The sequence below is a fragment of the Musa acuminata genome, chromosome BXJ3-3 (assembly GCF_036884655.1).
Source record: "Musa acuminata AAA Group cultivar baxijiao chromosome BXJ3-3, Cavendish_Baxijiao_AAA, whole genome shotgun sequence".
Taxonomy (NCBI): domain Eukaryota; kingdom Viridiplantae; phylum Streptophyta; class Magnoliopsida; order Zingiberales; family Musaceae; genus Musa; species Musa acuminata.
Genome location: NC_088351.1, coordinates 39474744 through 39492050, shown reverse-complemented (window position 1 = coordinate 39492050; position 17307 = coordinate 39474744). Strand labels below are relative to the sequence as shown.

Here is a 17307-nt window from a genome sequence, read left to right as displayed (position 1 = left end):
TCAAGTTGCCTCCTCGATGGAATATTTATAGAATATTCATATAAGATCATAAGGCAATTTAGGTCGGTTGCAAAATATACTGCTAAGCATATGTACAAGCATGCAAAAGCGATAAATGGTTCGTCGAGCAAAAATATTACAGGTGCGTGATGATCGTTCGTGACAATACGTTAGTGCCTCGTCGACATCTATGTCGAGGTGGACATATCCACATGCAGGAAGGATGACAGTTGCTCGCCCTAAGTGAAAGGGTTGTGGGTTGAAGGAAGGGCTTTCATTGAGAGAGTTGGTAGGCGGATGTTCCTACGACATTAGGTCCTCCTTCTAGCATCAAACAGTTAAGAGAAAATATGATTGATGTCTTGATCAGCCCAATGTGATCTGGACTCATGTACACACGATTGTCTGATGTGTCTCCGAGGTGGATACAAGATAACTCTGAGATGGCTTTGAGGTGTTTCCAAGATAGAGGGGTCGAGCTTTGGGGCAAAAGTATTGTGCTCCCGAGGTGGAATTATTGTGCTCCTGAGGTGTCACCTGCACAAAGATTAAGATCAACGATGATTTCTCTACCTGATCCTTTCGATGCTCAAGTTAGTAATATGAGATACTCAAATGTGAACTTGAGTAGTTCGAGAAAAAAGAGAGTCCTTACTCTTTTTACGATATATTTTTATACCTTAAAATTTATAATTATTATTTTTATCATAATAAAATTTTATATAATAAATAAAAATAAAGTTTTTGTTTTTTTCTTTAATTTTTTTATATATAAATGGAAGATAACTTGAATAGCAAGTAACAACTATGTCTTGGTATATTTTCTACCACACAAAAGCCCGTCGTCGATGGCCACGAAGCTCTCGGACGTAATCGCTGAAGTCAACTGTCCCGAACTCTCCACACTTTTTGTTGCCATAAAGACCTGTTTGTTAGAGGCTCCACCCATACGATCGTCCGTGGCCATGGCCGAGTTCCTGGTTGCGGACGTGCTGTGGAGCTTGGGATGGGGCGTGGCCGGGCTGCTGTTTCTGGCGTGGGCCTTGCGGGTGCTCAACCGCGCGTGGTGGAGGCCGAGGTGGCTGGAGCGCGCCCTCCGGGCGCAGGGGCTCAACGGCACCGCATACCGCTTCCCCTACGGCGACCTCAAGGAGAACGCGCGGTTCAGCAAGGAGGCGCGCGCCAAGCCCATGCCCCTCGCCCACAACATCATCCCTCGCCTTCTCCCTTTTTTAAATCGTGCCATGGACGAGTACGGTAAGGGCTTCCTCCTCCTCCTCTGTTGTCGTCATCGCCTGGGCACGAGCTCCAATTGTTAGAGCTCGATCTTGTTCTTGTGCACGCAGGTAAGATATCATTCACATGGTTCGGGCCTGTGCCGCAAGTGACCATCACGGATCCGGAGCTGGTGAGGGAGGTTCTATCCAATAAGTTCGGCCACTTCGGGAAGCCGAAGCAGCACCCCCTTGGCCGATTCTTCGCCAGAGGCCTCGCTGTGTACGAAGGCGAAAAGTGGGTCAAACATAGGAGGATTCTGAATCCTGCTTTCCATGCGGAGAAGCTAAAGGTGATGATTCACTGTTCTGCGCAACACCCAAACAGAACATCTTGGAAGTGCATCCATCCGTCCTGTTTCCAGTTTGATTCATACCAAAATGTTTATCCTCATCAATTTTGCAGCGAATGTTGCCGGCATTCTCTGCTTGCTGTAGTGATCTGATGGATAGATGGGAGAATATGGCGGGCTCTGAGGCATGTTATGAGTTAGATGTTTGGCCTGAGCTCCAAAGCTTCACTGGAGATGTCATTTCACGAACTGCGTTCGGTAGCAGCTACGAAGAAGGAAGGCCAATTTTCCATCTTCAAGCTGAGCAGGCTGAGCTCATTATTCAGGTTGTCCAAAATCTTTATGTCCCAGGGTACAGGTGAGTCCTTCTCCTACTCAATTCCATGTCGTTGAACGAAGCTTTAAAGGAAGAAACATCAGAATTTAGTTGTGTTGAAAGGATCATTGATTTGATGATCCGAGACAGTAGGTGGTCCATTGATGCCTTACTTGCACAATTCAAAGCTTCATCTCAAAGACTTCGAAGCTGCTACACATTTCTAATCACAATATTGTATTGAGCTCATAAATTATGCGAGTTTTCGAATGATTCGTAGGATACGGCTACTAATAATTGCTGTCAAACAGGTTTCTTCCCACCCCAAAGAACAAGAGAATAAAAGCAATTGATAGAGAGATCCGATCGATTCTGAGAGGCATAATAAAGAAGAGAGAACAGGATATAAAGACTGGAAAGGCAAGCACCGATGACCTGTTGGGCCTGTTGATGGAGTCCAACATGAAGCACTTACAAGAAGATGGGAACAAGAATGCCGGGATGACAACCGAAGATGTGATTGAAGAATGCAAGCTCTTCTACTTTGCAGGGCAGGAGACAACATCTGTGTTGCTGACATGGACAATGATCTGCTTGAGCATGCATCCTACGTGGCAGGTCCGCGCTAGAGAAGAAGTTCTTCGAGTCTTTGGCTATAACAAACCCGATTTGGATGGCTTGAGCCACTTAAAGATCGTTGAGTATCATCTTCCTACTTTGTTCTTCTGCTTAGCTGAACTAAACAGTCTCTGATTGCTAGTTGTTTCGACCCTATTCATCAGCATGCTGTTCTTGTTCTTTCTTGGACTGAAAGATGGGGAAGATTTCACCAAGTGATGGACTGAAATTTGTGTGGGCAGGTGACCATGATTCTGTATGAGGTGCTCAGGCTATACCCTCCAGCAATTCTCCTCCAGAGGCAGACATACAAGACGATGAAACTTGGGGATGTGGTTTACCCACCAGGAGTTCTCCTCCTGCTGCATTTAATCTTCGTCCACCATGATCCAAACCTGTGGGGCAAAGATGCCAGTGAGTTCAATCCAGAGAGGTTCGCCGAAGGGGTCTCAAAGGCGTCGAAGGAACAGGTTGCGTTCTTCCCGTTCGGCGGAGGCCCACGAATTTGCATCGGCCAGAACTTTGCGTTGCTGGAAGCAAAGATGGGACTGAGCATGATTCTTCAGCATTTCTCCTTTGATCTCTCGCCGTCGTATGCTCACGCTCCCCACACTGTTTTGACTCTTCATCCCCAGCACGGTGCTCAAATAAGGTTTCGAAAACTCTAAAGTACTTGTACTTGGGAAATCGCAGGCAAAGTATGTACGTGAAGTTGAACCCTATTGTTGCAACAGGGATCAAACACAAGTTTACTGTGAGCATGCATTCCTTGACAATCTCATATTGAACATTTCCATTTCCCCAAGATAAATAGAATTCAGATGAACTTGATTTCTTGAGCTCTTCTAAACTTAAACAGATATTGTTGATCAATTATTATCTACCATATGATCTTTGTGTGATGTTAAAGCTGGCAGGAGGGAGGTAATTGAGGGCGGCTTCCCCATATAATATTTCTCTGCTCGACTATTTTTTATGGTCAAGAATAAAAATTTACTTTTAGCATAGTTATCGAGGGAGAATCACTTCTATCACTCGTGATCATACTTATCTATCTTTGGTTATTAACTTAGATATTATAGGGACTCGATTGAGATAACTCTTCCGACTTCGATCTTTGTACATGTGACACCTTGTGTGCTAGATATTTTTATTTTTGAGACACCTCGATCACAGTTTGTGTAATCACATCAAATATTTAAGTTAAAAATTATTTTTTTTTCTTTACTTATCATTATAATTTAAGAAAATCATAATCTATTTCTTTGTTTGTTAATACGAATTAGGAAATAATTATTAATCATTCCAAATATGATGATATCATATTTATTAGTATATTAAATAAAAAAATTATATTAAATAAATACGAAAAATTAAAATACTTTTTTTTAATAGAGGCTCACCTCCTCCTATTTAAAGGAGGAATTTCTTTCCTAGTTGAGCCTAGCAGCGTGAGGAACGAGGAGTTACACTCTCATAACGAGAGGTAGGTTTCCTTATCTTTCTTAAATTTAAAAATTTTAGTTTTTATTTTTGATTCTTTGAATGTTGAAAGTTTTGTAATTTGAAAAATATTTATCAATTCTTTAAATGTCAAAATTTTTATTGTATTAAAGTAATCAGTTAAAGTTTTTATAATGTTCTTTGACCCGTGATTAAGGTTTTTAATGTAGACTTAAATATATTAAAAATTTATATGTTTTATATGATATTTCCTAGCATTACAATTTATCTTTAATCTTATCTGGATTAAAATCTTGTTAGATTAAAATATGTTATCTAAAATTTTTTGTGATATTCTTTCATTTGAAATTTAAAATATGCTATTCTGAATTATTTAAAATTTGACTAGAATATATAAAATTTTATATGCATTGAAAGCATAATTTTTATTTAAATTTAGAAGGTTATTTCCATATATTAAAACTTTTCTCCTAGTTTATCTTTTAATATGTTATTATGTTTTTATTTATATTGTTAATGAATATATGTTGCGGTATGAAATTAGATAATATTTGGACTGAAATTGCTCACAGGCCAGGCCCAACCCATAGGTGAGGTCACAACCCATTGGCTAGGCCTAGTCAATAGACCAGGCCCAGCTCGTAGGCCAGGCCCAACCCATGGGTCAGGCCTTGGCCCATAGGTTAACCCAGCCTAACCATCATGGGCGGTCACATACGATGCACATGACCAGTCCATGGGCCAAGGCTGGGCTAGCTTTGTGTGATGCATGCTCAGTTATGTATAATACACATGACCAGTAGATGGGCTGGCCCAATATAGCCCAATATTATTATTGGATTTGAGCCCAAATATTTATTGAACTAAACCAGGCTTGATTAGTCTAAATCAATTCAGGGTGATTCTGAATTGATTAACTTATTCAAGTTAGTTTAACCTAAATTAAACCTAATCTAGTCCAAATTATATTAGTTTAGGGTAATTCTAGACTAATTAAATAAGGATTAGAGATCGGTTCAATTAGGTTCTAGTAAATTGAGTTCAATTGGATAAATTGAACTAGAGTTCAAGACAATTGAGGGTTAATTTGTATTATTTAATATTGATGATGTTTGAAGGAAATGTTTTAAATGTGTTATTTCATCCCGATATGGACATGACCAGTGTGATATTATGTTATTTTCCTACCGAGAGCAAGTAGGGCGATTCCCTTTGGGGATTAGCGGGTCGTCAAACGTGTCGGCTAGACGGTTCCTCCATCCGCTTTTGGGAGGAATATGTCCCTACTTTGGTAGGTGCAGGACACCACTCCATCCACTATTGAAAGTGCGATATGAGTTTGCCTCCATCCGCTGTTGGGAGAACACAAACTCATCCCGTAGGATAAAGCCTCTCCATCCACTATTGGGAGAGTGCTCCTTCGGGTATTTGATATACGCCAATAGGATGATTAAATTTTGATTATGTATACATTTTGAGTTGACTTTTGGGGTTCCTACTCAGCGTTGCTAAATTTTTTTTGTTTTTTATTTTCAGAGAAGCCTCCCTCTAGTACTAAATCAGATTTCAGTAGAGAGCGGACCTTCCTCTACTACTAGGTAGAACCACTTGGATGATTCTTGAAGTTAACATCACTATGTTTACTTTTTTATTTATGATTCAATAAATAAATAAATTATAATAAATGTTTATAAATGATGAATAAAGTGATATTTATCTATTTTGCTTGAATGTGTAGAAAGATATGAAAAAAAAATCCAAGATGTGACACTTTGAACATTCTTGCACGCATGGGTGAGACCCATGTTTGGCTTACTAAGACACCAATGACATCTTCCCATAACATTTTTGGCGTTGAAAGGAGGGCTCGATGTCATATGAATGCTCGCTCGTCGATCCTCTCAATAAACACTTGAGCGAAGAGGCTTTGCCATTGACCCTTAGTACCTAAGCCACCTACTCTGTTCTATTGAGTTGTTCTTAAATCTTACTCAGTAAATACAAACATTAACAAGCATGATACATATACTCACTCCACTTTTGCCTCAATTGGCCCAACAGGTAATGTCACTAGCTCAATCATAGTCCCTAGCTCCACTACCATTAGCACCTTGTCAAGATTCCCTAACTTGACATAGTGCCAACATCCCATAAATGCTTGAGGCCCGTTAAACCATCAGTTGAGGGGACACTTCGATCTCTCTCGATGAAATTCAATGGATCACACCACTCTAAATATGCCTTGCTTGAATCCAAGGCCCACTCAATGGACTTGATGGTTAACTCCCTACTGATCCAACTATGGTAGATGGACCAATATTTGGAGGAGATGCAATAAGAGCTCCAACAATCAAAATGGGAAGCATTGGTTGACTCCACCTAAGTTCGATTCTCGTTCATCCAAAAAATCCAAGAGAAATTGATTTTAGGGAGCTTACATCTCCCATCCTTGGAGACGTTCGATGGTAATGTCAATATGATAGAGCACATTATGGTTTTCAATGGTCAGATGTCACTAAATGACATCTTGAATACTCTAATTACCACATCTTCCTAACCATATTAAGAGGCCTAGCACAAGAATGATATGCTCGCCTGAAGCTGCTTTCTATTTGTTCTTTCACCCAACTAGCGAGGGATCGAGCATTGGATGACTTGATGATAGGCTCGTCTCTTTTGGAACTGAAGCCAAGAAGAAGGCTCCTAAGATTAGAGCTTAAATGATGCTTTGAGGCCCATCAAACCAGCTAAAGGATGTTTATAAATGCAAAATGACCCCTCTCCTCCCAGGATTCATATAAATGTCCCTTCATGATCACATGGAAGGGACACTACTCTGCTATTGAGATGCTGAAACAGAAAAAAAAAAAAAAAAATAGTCCTATCCACTATAGAGATGTAGGAGAATCTGGGGTAATCCCTTCATCACTAAGGTGCTAACTAAGTATGATATGATATAGTGGAATCCCTCTCTCTCCTCCACATTCAAATGATAATCTAGGAGTCTCCCTTGAGATGCCCGCCTCTCACTCTCCCCCCCTCTTTTTCCACATTTATTTATTAAAATGCTAGTCGAGGAGGATATGAAAAATACTCCTCACGCCATATGTGGAATTTAGCCCATGACTACATGGCCCCAATCAAGGCAAGGCGGACTTCCACTCCTCCAAAAAGTCACCTTCCGCGACCAAGATAGAGCACCTCCTTGGGATTATTTCGACAAAGCATATGAGTCGAGCAAACCCGAACCGTATAAGAACTTCGCTATAGCGGACAAACAGGCTAGGAAGATGACTAAGGCGCGAGTCGGGAAACACAACTCACATTAGTAGAAATCCGTTATGGTAGAAAAATTGACCAAGAAGGTACCCAAGGCACATGAGTTGAGCAAACCCAACTCATGTAAGAAGAAATCTTCTATGACAGAAAAAATAAGCTAAGAAAACATCCAAGGCAAATAGGTAAGGCATACCCGACCCGCATAAGAAGAAATTCGTTATAATAAAAAAAGGGGTCAATGATGGGGATAAAAACAGGAATAACCTTTGTATAGGAACAAATACTAGAAGACCAAAATACGCAGCGGAATAAAATGGAAACACAATCAAACAGAACACCAAGATATACGTGGAAAACCCCTTCAATGTGAAGGGTAAAAACCACGGGGCAAACTAGAGATAATCCACTATGAGAATAATGAATATACAAATCTCAATCTCTTGCCCAAAACCCTAGCAACAACCACAAGAGAATAACTGGGATACAAGGATCACGTCACTGCCCACAATATCTAAAACCTCCCCAAGTAATCACAGCAAGAGTCTACTGTAGATTTGATCTAACCTGAGATGAGAACACTGCTAGATGATTGTGAACAGTCTCTCTGCGTTGTCCTTGTCTTCTTCCCTTTCTTTCTCTTCCTTTTCTGCCTTGATCTCATTCTTCTCTTTGGAATCCCGTGGCCTCAAAGATCTGTCTTGTTGCTGCCTTTTTATAGCCTTAATCTGCCTCTAAAACGCAGCCACCACACCCCCCTAATCTTAATTAGGGTTAGGTTAAGAGAGGGTGTGGGCTGTGGGCTGATAAAGCCCACATGGGCTGAATATGGGCCATCAGCCCAACAACCTCCCCCTTCAGCCCATAAGGGAGGCTGTCCCATGACTCCTCAATGTGAAGCCATGCCGACCAACTGTCGGCATATCTCCTGTCTTTCTTTTGGTAAGGTCTTCGTTAACATGTCTGCTCCGTTGTCATCTGTATGAATTTTCTGAAGCTGCAACTGCTTCTCTTCAAATACATTTCGAATCCAGTGGTATCTGACATCTATATGCTTTGACTTGGAATGAAACATTGGGTTCTTACACAAATGGATGGCACTCTGGCTGTCACAATGCACCACATAATTTTCTTGTTTCAGCCCCAATTCTTGTAAGAATTCTTTCATCCATAACATTTCTTTGCATACCTCTGTAGCAGCAATATATTCTGCTTCTGTGGTGGAGAGAGCAATACACCTTTGTAACCTGGATTGCCATGACACAACTCCCCCTGCAAAAGTAAGTACATAACCTGAAGTAGACTTCCTCGTATCTATATCTCTGGCCATATCTGCATCTGTGTAACCTGTCAACACAGGTGGTCCACCTCCAAAGCTTAAACAAACCTTAGAGCTCCCTCTGAGATATCTAAAAATCCACTTCACCGCTGCCCAGTGCTCTTTGCCTGGATTTGCAAGAAATCTGCTAGTAACACCCACTACATATGCGATGTCTGGCCTCGTACATACCATTGCATACATTAAACTTCCAACTGCTGAAGCATAAGGAACCTTTTGCATTTTCTCCTTCTCCTCATCACTTGACGGACTCTGTTCTGAGCACAACTTGAAGTGACCTGCAAGAGGAGAACCAACTGGCTTAGCATTGCTCATACTGAATCTTTCCAATACCTTCTCGATGTATTTCTCCTGTGACAACCAAATCTTCTTGTTTTTCCTGTCACGAGAAATCTGCATGCCTAGTATTTGCTTTGCTGGCCCCATGTCCTTCATTGCAAAAGACTCACTCATTTCCTTCTTCAACCTGTCAATTTTAGACATATCTTTCCCAAGAATAAGCATGTCATCAACATAAAGTAAGAGAATAATAAAATCCTCACCAAACCATTTGATGTACACACAATGATCTGAAGCCATTCTTTTGTATCCATTTTCTGTCATAAATGAATCAAACTTTCTGTACCACTGTCTTGGAGCTTGCTTTAGCCCATACAAGCTCTTCTTCAACTTGCAGACAAAATTATCTTTACCTTTGACTTTGAAGCCTTCTGGTTGCTCCATATAAATTTCCTCCTCCAAATCACCATGAAGGAAAGCTGTCTTCACATCTAACTGCTCAACCTCCAAGTCCTGGCTAGCAGCAATACCAAGAGCAACACGAATAGAAGACATTTTAACAACAGGAGAAAATATCTCTTCAAAGTCAATACCTTTCTTTTGACCAAAGCCTTTCACAACCAATCTAGCTTTGTACTTTGGTTGAGAACAATATTCTTGAGTCTTCAACCTAAAAACCCACTTGTTCTTCAAGGCCTTTATTCCATTTGGTAGCAGCACCAAATCATAAGTGTGGTTCTTCTGAAGAGCATCCATCTCTTCCTGCATAGCAGCTAACCACTTCTCTTTCTGCTCACTCTCAACTGCTTCCTGGTAACTCTCTGGTTCACCTACATCAGTAAGCATCACATACTCATCTGTAGAGTATCTTCTGGAAGGTTGACGTTGTCTAGAAGATCTTCTCAACTGAGGTTCTGCGGGAACTTGCTCTCCTACTTCTTCTTGCTCAACATGTCCTACAGGTAGATCAATATCAGGTTCTACACCATCTTCCTGCATATCTCCCCCATCACCCTGATATACTGGAGGAGTAACTGGGTCACAATCTGCTAATCCTTCTGCAGAAGTCTTGGCTGGTGCCTTCTTCTTCAAATCCTCAAAGGTTTGATCCTCAAAGAAGATCACATCTCTGCTCCTGAACACCTTCTGCTTTTCTGGATCCCAAAGCCTGTAACCAAACTGATCATGTGAGTAACCAAGAAAAATACATTCTTTAGACTTACCATCCAGCTTGGACCTCTCATTATCTGGAACATGTGCAAATGCACGACAACCAAACACTTTCAAATGCCTGTAGGAAACATCTTTCCCTGACCATACATGCTCTGCAACATCACCATCTAGGGCTGTACATGGTGATAAGTTGATCACATCAACTGCAGTCCTCAAAGCCTCATCCCAAAACCTTTTGGGTAGCTTGGCCTGTGAAAGCATACATCTGATCTTTTCCATGATGGTGCGGTTCATCCTCTCTGCAATTGCATTATGCTGAGGTGTACCAGGAACTGTCATCTCATGTTGGATTCCATGTGACCTGCAATAGTCATTAAGCAATCCTGTATACTCACCACCATTATCTGATCTTATGCATTTCAATTTCCTTTCTGTCTCCCTTTCAACCCTGGCATGAAACTCTTTAAAGACATTAATAACCTGATCTTTGGTCTTCAAAGCATAGGCCCAAACTTTCCTAGAAAAATCATCTATAAAAGTGACAAAATAAAGTGCACCACTTATACCAAGAACATCAACAGATTCACCAGGAGTTTTTGTCCTCAAAGGACCACATACATCTGTATAAACACGGTCTAAGGCATGCATTTTTCTAGACAAAGCAGCACTAGCAAATGAAACTCTATGTTGTTTACCAGCTAAACAATCAATACAAGGGTTCAGATGTATACCTCTGAGATCTGGTAATACCTCTCTCTTGGAAAGAGTTTGCAGCCCCTTCTCGCTCATGTGTCCCAATCGCCTATGCCACAACTCCATACTGAAGTCTTTCTCTGTAGCATTTAACTGCTCACCATAAGCTTTAGCCTGCAACCTGTACAAAGTATGACATTTCTTTCCATTAGCTATAACAAGAGAACCCTTACTGAGTTTCCATTGCCCTCTGTGAAATATGCTTTCATAGTCTTCATCATCTAGTCTTCCAACTGAAATTAAATTCAGCCTCAAGTCAACCACATGTCTCACATCCTTAAGTACCAACTTGCAGCCAAGGTTGGTCTTTAAATGGATATCACCCATGCCAATGATGTCTGCTGTGCCATAGTTGCCCATCTTGACAACACCAAAGTTTCCAGACCTGTATGTAGCAAAAAACTCCCTCCGAGGTGTAGCATGATAAGAAGCACCTGTGTCAATCACCCACTCAAGATCCTGACACACACAAGAAAAAATATCATTAGAAGGAGACAATCAAATAATCACCTCCCTGCACTGTAGCTGTAGTATTATCCTTTGACTCTGTAGACTCCACTTCTTTTCCCTTTTTCTTGTTCTTCTTAGGTTGCTTACATTGGTTCTTGTAATGTCCTTTCTCACCACAGTTATAGCAAACAATATCTTTTCTTGATCTTGACTTGCTCCTACCCATACGTGAACTGCTTCTGGACTTTGACCTTCCTCTGTTCTCTGAGATAAGTGACTGTGAATCATTCTGAGATGTTGCTGAACTCTTTCTTCTCAACTCCTCATTCAACAAACTGCTTGTTACTTGACTCATAGTGACAATACCATCTGGCGCAGAATTACTGAGGGAAACCACCAGTGTCTCCCAACTTTCTGGTAATGAACTGAGAAGTAACAATGCCTGCAACTCATCATCAAGAGACATTTTCATAGAGGATAACTGGTTAATAATACTCTGCATTTCATTCAAATGCTCAGCAATAGAAGCACCCTCTCTATATTTTAGGTTTACAAGTTTTCTGATCAAAAAAGCTTTGTTGCCAGCTGTTTTTCTCTCATAGAGACTTTTCAATTTTTTCCAAAGAGAATATGCAGAAATTTCAGTAGAAACATGGTGAAAGACACTATCATCAAGCCACTGTCTAATAAACCCAATTGTTTTTCGATCTAACCTCTTCCACTCATCATATGTCATAGTTGTAGGTTTTGCACTATCCCCCTGCAAACGTCCATACAAATCTTTGCAATACAAGAGATCTTCCATTCTTGGTTTCCATATCATCCAATTATTTCCATTTAAACTAATCATGCGAGAAATATTACTGGCCTCCATGTTCAAATACAAAAAAATAAATCACCAAAACCCCGCTCTGATACCAGTTGATGGGGATAAAAACAGGAATAACCTTTGTACATGAACAAATACTAGAAGACCAAAATACGCAGCGGAATAAAATGGAAACACAATCAAACAGAACACCAAGATATACGTGGAAAACCCCTTCAATGTGAAGGGTAAAAACCACGGGGCAAACTAGAGATAATCCACTATGAGAATAATGAATATACAAATCTCAATCTCTTGCCCAAAACCCTAGCAACAACCACAAGAGAATAACTGGGATACAAGGATCACGTCACTGCCCACAATATCTAAAACCTCCCCAAGTAATCACAGCAAGAGTCTACTGTAGATTTGATCTAACCTAAGATGAGAACACTGCTAGATGATTGTGAACAGTCTCTCTGCGTTGTCCTTGTCTTCTTCCCTTTCTTTCTCTTCCTTTTCTGCCTTGATCTCCTTCTTCTCTTTGGAATCCCGTGGCCTCAAAGATCTGTCTTGTTGCTGCCTTTTTATAGCCTTAATCTGCCTCTAAAACGCAGCCACCACACCCCCCTAATCTTAATTAGGGTTAGGTTAAGAGAGGGTGTGGGCTGTGGGCTGATAAAGCCCACATGGGCTGAATATGGGCCATCAGCCCAACAGTCAGGAAGGCGCTCAAGGCACGTAAGTCAAGCAAACCCAATCTACACAAGAAAAAATCTACCATAGCAAAAAATCAAACTAAGAAAAATATCCGAAATGCATAAGGTATGAAAACTCGACCCACAACTGATAAAATCTGCAATAGAGATACGAGACTAAGAACACTCGAAACATGTAAAGACTAAAAAGATATGCTCCAAACCCTAAAGCTTCGAAGCATACTTTCACGGAGAGACAAACGATAGAGAATATAAAATTTATAATTATCAATTTTATCATAATAATTTTTATTATAATGAATGAAAATGAAGTTTTTGTTTTTTTACTTTATATTTTTATATATAAATGGATGATAACATGAATAACACGTAATCACAACGTGTCGGTAAATTTTCTATCATACAGAAGCCCGTCGTCGATGGCCACGAAGCTCTCGTACGTAATCGGTGAAATCATCTCTCCCGAACTCTCCGCCCTTTTTGTTGCCATAAAGTCCAGTTTGCTAGAGGCTCCGCCCATACGATCGTCCGTGGCCATGGCCGAGTTCCTGGCGGCGGAAGTGCTGTGGAGCTTGGGATGGGGCGTGGCCGGGCTGCTGTTTATGGCGTGGGCCTTGCGGGTGCTCAACTGGGCGTGGTGGAGGCCGAGGCGGCTGGAGCGCGCGCTCCGGGCACAGGGGCTCAACGGCACCCCATACGGCTTCCCCTACGGCGACGTCAAGGAGACCGCGCGGTTGAGAGAGGAGGCCCGCTCCAAGCCCATGCCCCTCGCCCACAACATCATCCCTCGCCTTCTCCCTTTTTTTCATCGCGCCATGGACGAGTACGGTAAGCGCTTCCTCCTCCTCCTCCTCCTCTGTTGTCTTCATCGCCTGGGCACGAGCTCCAATTGTTAGAACTCGATCTTGTTCTTGTGCATGCAGGTAAGATATCATTCACATGGTTCGGGCCAGTGCCGCAAGTGAACATCAAGGATCCAGAGCTGGTGAGGGAGGTTCTATCAAATAAGTTCGGCCACTTCGGGAAGCCGAACCAGAACCCCCTCGCCCGGTTCTTCGCCAGAGGCCTCGCTGTGTACGAAGGCGAAAAGTGGGTCAAACATAGGAGGATTCTGAATCCTGCTTTCCATGCGGAGAAGCTAAAGGTGATTGATTCACTGTTCTGCACAACACCCAAACGGAACATCTTGGAAGTGCATCCATCCGTCCTGTTTCCAGTTTGATTCATACCAAAATGTTTATCCTCATCAATTTTGCAGCGAATGTTGCCGGCATTCTCTGCTTGCTGTAGCGATCTGATGGATAGATGGGAGAATATGGCGGGCTCTGAGGCATGTTATGAGTTGGATGTTTGGCCTGAGCTCCAAAGCTTCACTGGAGATGTCATTTCACGAACTGCCTTCGGTAGCAGCTACGAAGAAGGAAGACCAATTTTCCATCTTCAAGCTGAGCAGGCTGAGCTCCTTATTCAGGTTGTCCAAAATCTTTATGTCCCAGGGTACAGGTGAGTCCTTCTCCTACTCAATTCTTTGTTGTTGAACGAAGCTTTAAAGGAAGAAACATCAGAATTTAGTTATGTTGGAAGGATCATTGATTTGATGATCCGAGACAGTAGGTGGTCCATTGATGCCTTGCTTGCACATTTCAAAGCTTCATCTCAAAGACTTCGAAGCTGCTACACATTTCTAATCACAATATTGTATTGAGCTCATCAATTATGCGAGTTTTCGAATGATTCGTAGGATACGGCTACTAATAATTGCTGTCAAACAGGTTTCTTCCCACCCCAAAGAATAAGAGAATAAAAGCAATTGATAGAGAGATCCGATCGATTCTGAGAGGCATAATAAAGAAGAGAGAACAGGATATAAAGACTGGAATGGCAAGCAACGATGACCTGTTGGGCCTGTTGATGGAGTCTAACATGAAGCACTTACAAGAAGATGGGAACAAGAATGCCGGGATGACAACCGAAGATGTGATTGAAGAATGCAAGCTCTTCTACTTTGCAGGGCAGGAGACAACATCTGTGTTGCTGACATGGACAATGATCTGCTTGAGCATGCATCCTACCTGGCAGATCCGCGCTAGAGAAGAAGTTCTTCGAGTCTTTGGCGATAACAAACCCGATTTGGATGGCTTGAGCCACTTAAAGATCGTTGAGTATCATCTTCCTACTTTGTTCTTCTGCTTAGCTGAACTAAACACACTCTGATTGCTAATTGTTTCGACCCTATTCATCAGCATGCTGTTCTTGTTCTTTCTTGAACTGAAAGATGAGGAAGATTTCACCAAGTGATGACCGAAATTTGTGTGGGCAGGTGACCATGATTCTGTATGAGGTGCTCAGGCTATACCCTCCAGGAATTCTCCTCCAGAGGCAGACATACAAGACGATGAAACTTGGGGATGTGGTTTACCCACCAGGAGTTCTCCTCCTGCTGCATGTAATCTTCGTCCACCATGATCCAAACCTGTGGGGCAAAGATGCCAGTGAGTTCAATCCAGAGAGGTTCGCCGAAGGGGTGTCAAGGGCGTCGAAGGAACAGGTTGCGTTCTTCCCGTTCGGCGGAGGCCCACGAATTTGCATCGGCCAGAACTTTGCGTTGCTGGAAGCAAAGATGGGACTGAGCATGATTCTTCAGCATTTCTCCTTTGATCTCTCGCCGTCGTATGCTCACGCTCCACACACTGTCTTCACTCTTCATCCCCAGCACGGTGCTCAAATAAGGTTGCGAAAACTCTAAGTACTTATACCGATGAAATTGCAGGCAAAATATGTAAGTGAAGTTGAACCCTATTGTTGCAACAGGGATCAAACACAAGTTTACTGTGAGCATGTATTCCTTAACAATCTCATATTGAACATTTCCCGTTCCCCAAGATAAATAGAATTCAGAAGAACTCTGATTTCATGAGCTCTTCTAAGTTTAACCAAATATTGGCGATCAATTATTATCTACCACATGATCTTTGTTTGACATTAATGCTGGCAGGAGGGAGGCAAGACCTGCCACGTGGACATAAGTCTAAAGTATACAATTGTGGATTGCCTCCTCCCTTCTCATCTCTATGGATAGAAAAAAACAAAGGTAGTATTTTAGTAGCAATTGTCTCCTCCCTTATTGTCTATAGACAAGGCTATTAAGAGCTGCTTCCCCATAAAATATTTCACCACTCTACTGTTTTTTATGGTCAAGAATAAAAACTCGATTTTAGCATAGTTAGCAAGTGAGAATCACTTCTATCACTCGTGACCATTCTTATCTATCTTAAATTATTAACTTAGATATTAGAGGGACTCGATTGAGATTACTCTTCCGATCTTAATCTTTGTATTGTGAAATCTATGGGCGATATCACATGTGCAGTAAAAGAACAGAAAACAAAATCCCCAATTCTCAAAGATTTGTTTGTCATCGTGCAAAGATTGATGTGCAAAAATCTGTAAAACTTAAAACTACGTATAGTAAATATTGTATTACCTAAGGAGATTGTATATCCCTGAATCCCTGCATATCTCTAGGAGAGGGTGAATGAGGTCAAGAGTCCTCCTCTCTAGCGGTGATCCACATAACAGGGCTACGATGTTGCTCCTCAAAACTTCAGGCCTACTTTGAGGTGCAAAGGGGGAGGAGAATAGGAGAGGCAAGCAAAGGCTTAGCCTATAAACCATTGAATCCCTCCTATTCATAGAGGTCCTCTATCAACTTAACCCTAATGGATCCTCCACTATTGGGTATTGGATCTCTATCTAACTACCCAAACCTCTTAGTTTAGTGGACCTCTATCCAATAATCTCTTATGGGCTCTTATTAGATCTCATCCATAGGATCCAATAATTCAAGGGCTTATTGGATATCCAATAAGATAGGGGCTTCGACAGATATCTCATATCCGAACCTCTACTCATCGTAACGCCTACCATATGTGTGACCCTCTAGATCCAACAATATCAAGCTGACCGTGAGTCATACCTGTCAGAACTACTTCTGACTCAGTGAATTGTTATCTCCATAATAACTCACTCGAATCATCGATTACGAACGTACTATGCCACTACGCCTTAGTCCTCAGATGATTCAAGGGAATCCAATCCATTGGACCTGTTTGTTCTCAGTTACCATGTACATATAGTCCCTCATCTATCTAATATCTCAAAGACCGTATACCGGGTATGGTGCTATGAGACCCATACAGTTTCTACTCGAGTCTTGCTCTAACTAAATTCTCCCGTAGAACTTTTTTTTTTCTCAATCCGAATGATTCTGGCTAGGGATTTATTTGAGCAAGAACACATGAGACATTCCTCTCAAGACACCGAGAGTGGATGATCCTCTATCGACACTCAATAGCCTCGTAAGGTTGACTACCACTCTTGAAGACCAGTTGTGCTAGATCCGGGACACCCAAACCTGTAAGTCCAGTATCAAAGAGTGGAGCACTCATATAGGATAACATTGGTGTCTCAAGTCTAAGGACTAAATACACCACTAGGACCATGGAATCGTTGTCTGACAATAAGGCATCATCAACCATCCAGCAT

General features: G+C 41.6%; 2 protein-coding genes across 2 annotated transcripts; both read left to right on the top strand.

The window, feature by feature from the left end:
- Positions 1-840: 840 nt before the first annotated feature.
- Positions 841-3340, top strand: LOC135634245 (cytochrome P450 CYP72A616-like). Its single transcript, XM_065144586.1, has 5 exons — positions 841-1257; positions 1347-1567; positions 1681-1925; positions 2195-2579; positions 2744-3340. Exons 1-5 carry the CDS (start codon positions 849-851, stop codon positions 3167-3169), a joined length of 1686 nt encoding a protein of 561 aa, XP_065000658.1. The 5' UTR covers positions 841-848; the 3' UTR covers positions 3170-3340.
- A 9906-nt stretch (positions 3341-13246) lies between these two features.
- Positions 13247-15700, top strand: LOC135632793 (cytochrome P450 CYP72A616-like). The gene is made up of 5 exons (XM_065141566.1): positions 13247-13590; positions 13686-13906; positions 14021-14265; positions 14535-14919; positions 15083-15700. Exons 1-5 carry the CDS (start codon positions 13299-13301, stop codon positions 15506-15508), a joined length of 1569 nt encoding a protein of 522 aa, XP_064997638.1. The 5' UTR covers positions 13247-13298; the 3' UTR covers positions 15509-15700.
- Positions 15701-17307: the final 1607 nt, after the last annotated feature.

Excerpts from the sequence above, each read along its gene's own strand:
- LOC135634245 (XM_065144586.1), top strand. The coding sequence starts at position 849 with ATGGCCACGAAGCTCTCGGACGTAATCGCTGAAGTCAACTGTCCCGAA. Across the intron at positions 1,258-1,346 it reads TCGTGCCATGGACGAGTACG|GTAAGATATCATTCACATGG; the intron begins GTAAGGGCTTCC and ends TTGTGCACGCAG. Across the intron at positions 1,926-2,194 it reads CTTTATGTCCCAGGGTACAG|GTTTCTTCCCACCCCAAAGA; the intron begins GTGAGTCCTTCT and ends GCTGTCAAACAG.
- LOC135632793 (XM_065141566.1), top strand. The coding sequence starts at position 13,299 with ATGGCCGAGTTCCTGGCGGCGGAAGTGCTGTGGAGCTTGGGATGGGGC. Across the intron at positions 14,266-14,534 it reads CTTTATGTCCCAGGGTACAG|GTTTCTTCCCACCCCAAAGA; the intron begins GTGAGTCCTTCT and ends GCTGTCAAACAG. Across the intron at positions 14,920-15,082 it reads GCTTGAGCCACTTAAAGATC|GTGACCATGATTCTGTATGA; the intron begins GTTGAGTATCAT and ends TTGTGTGGGCAG.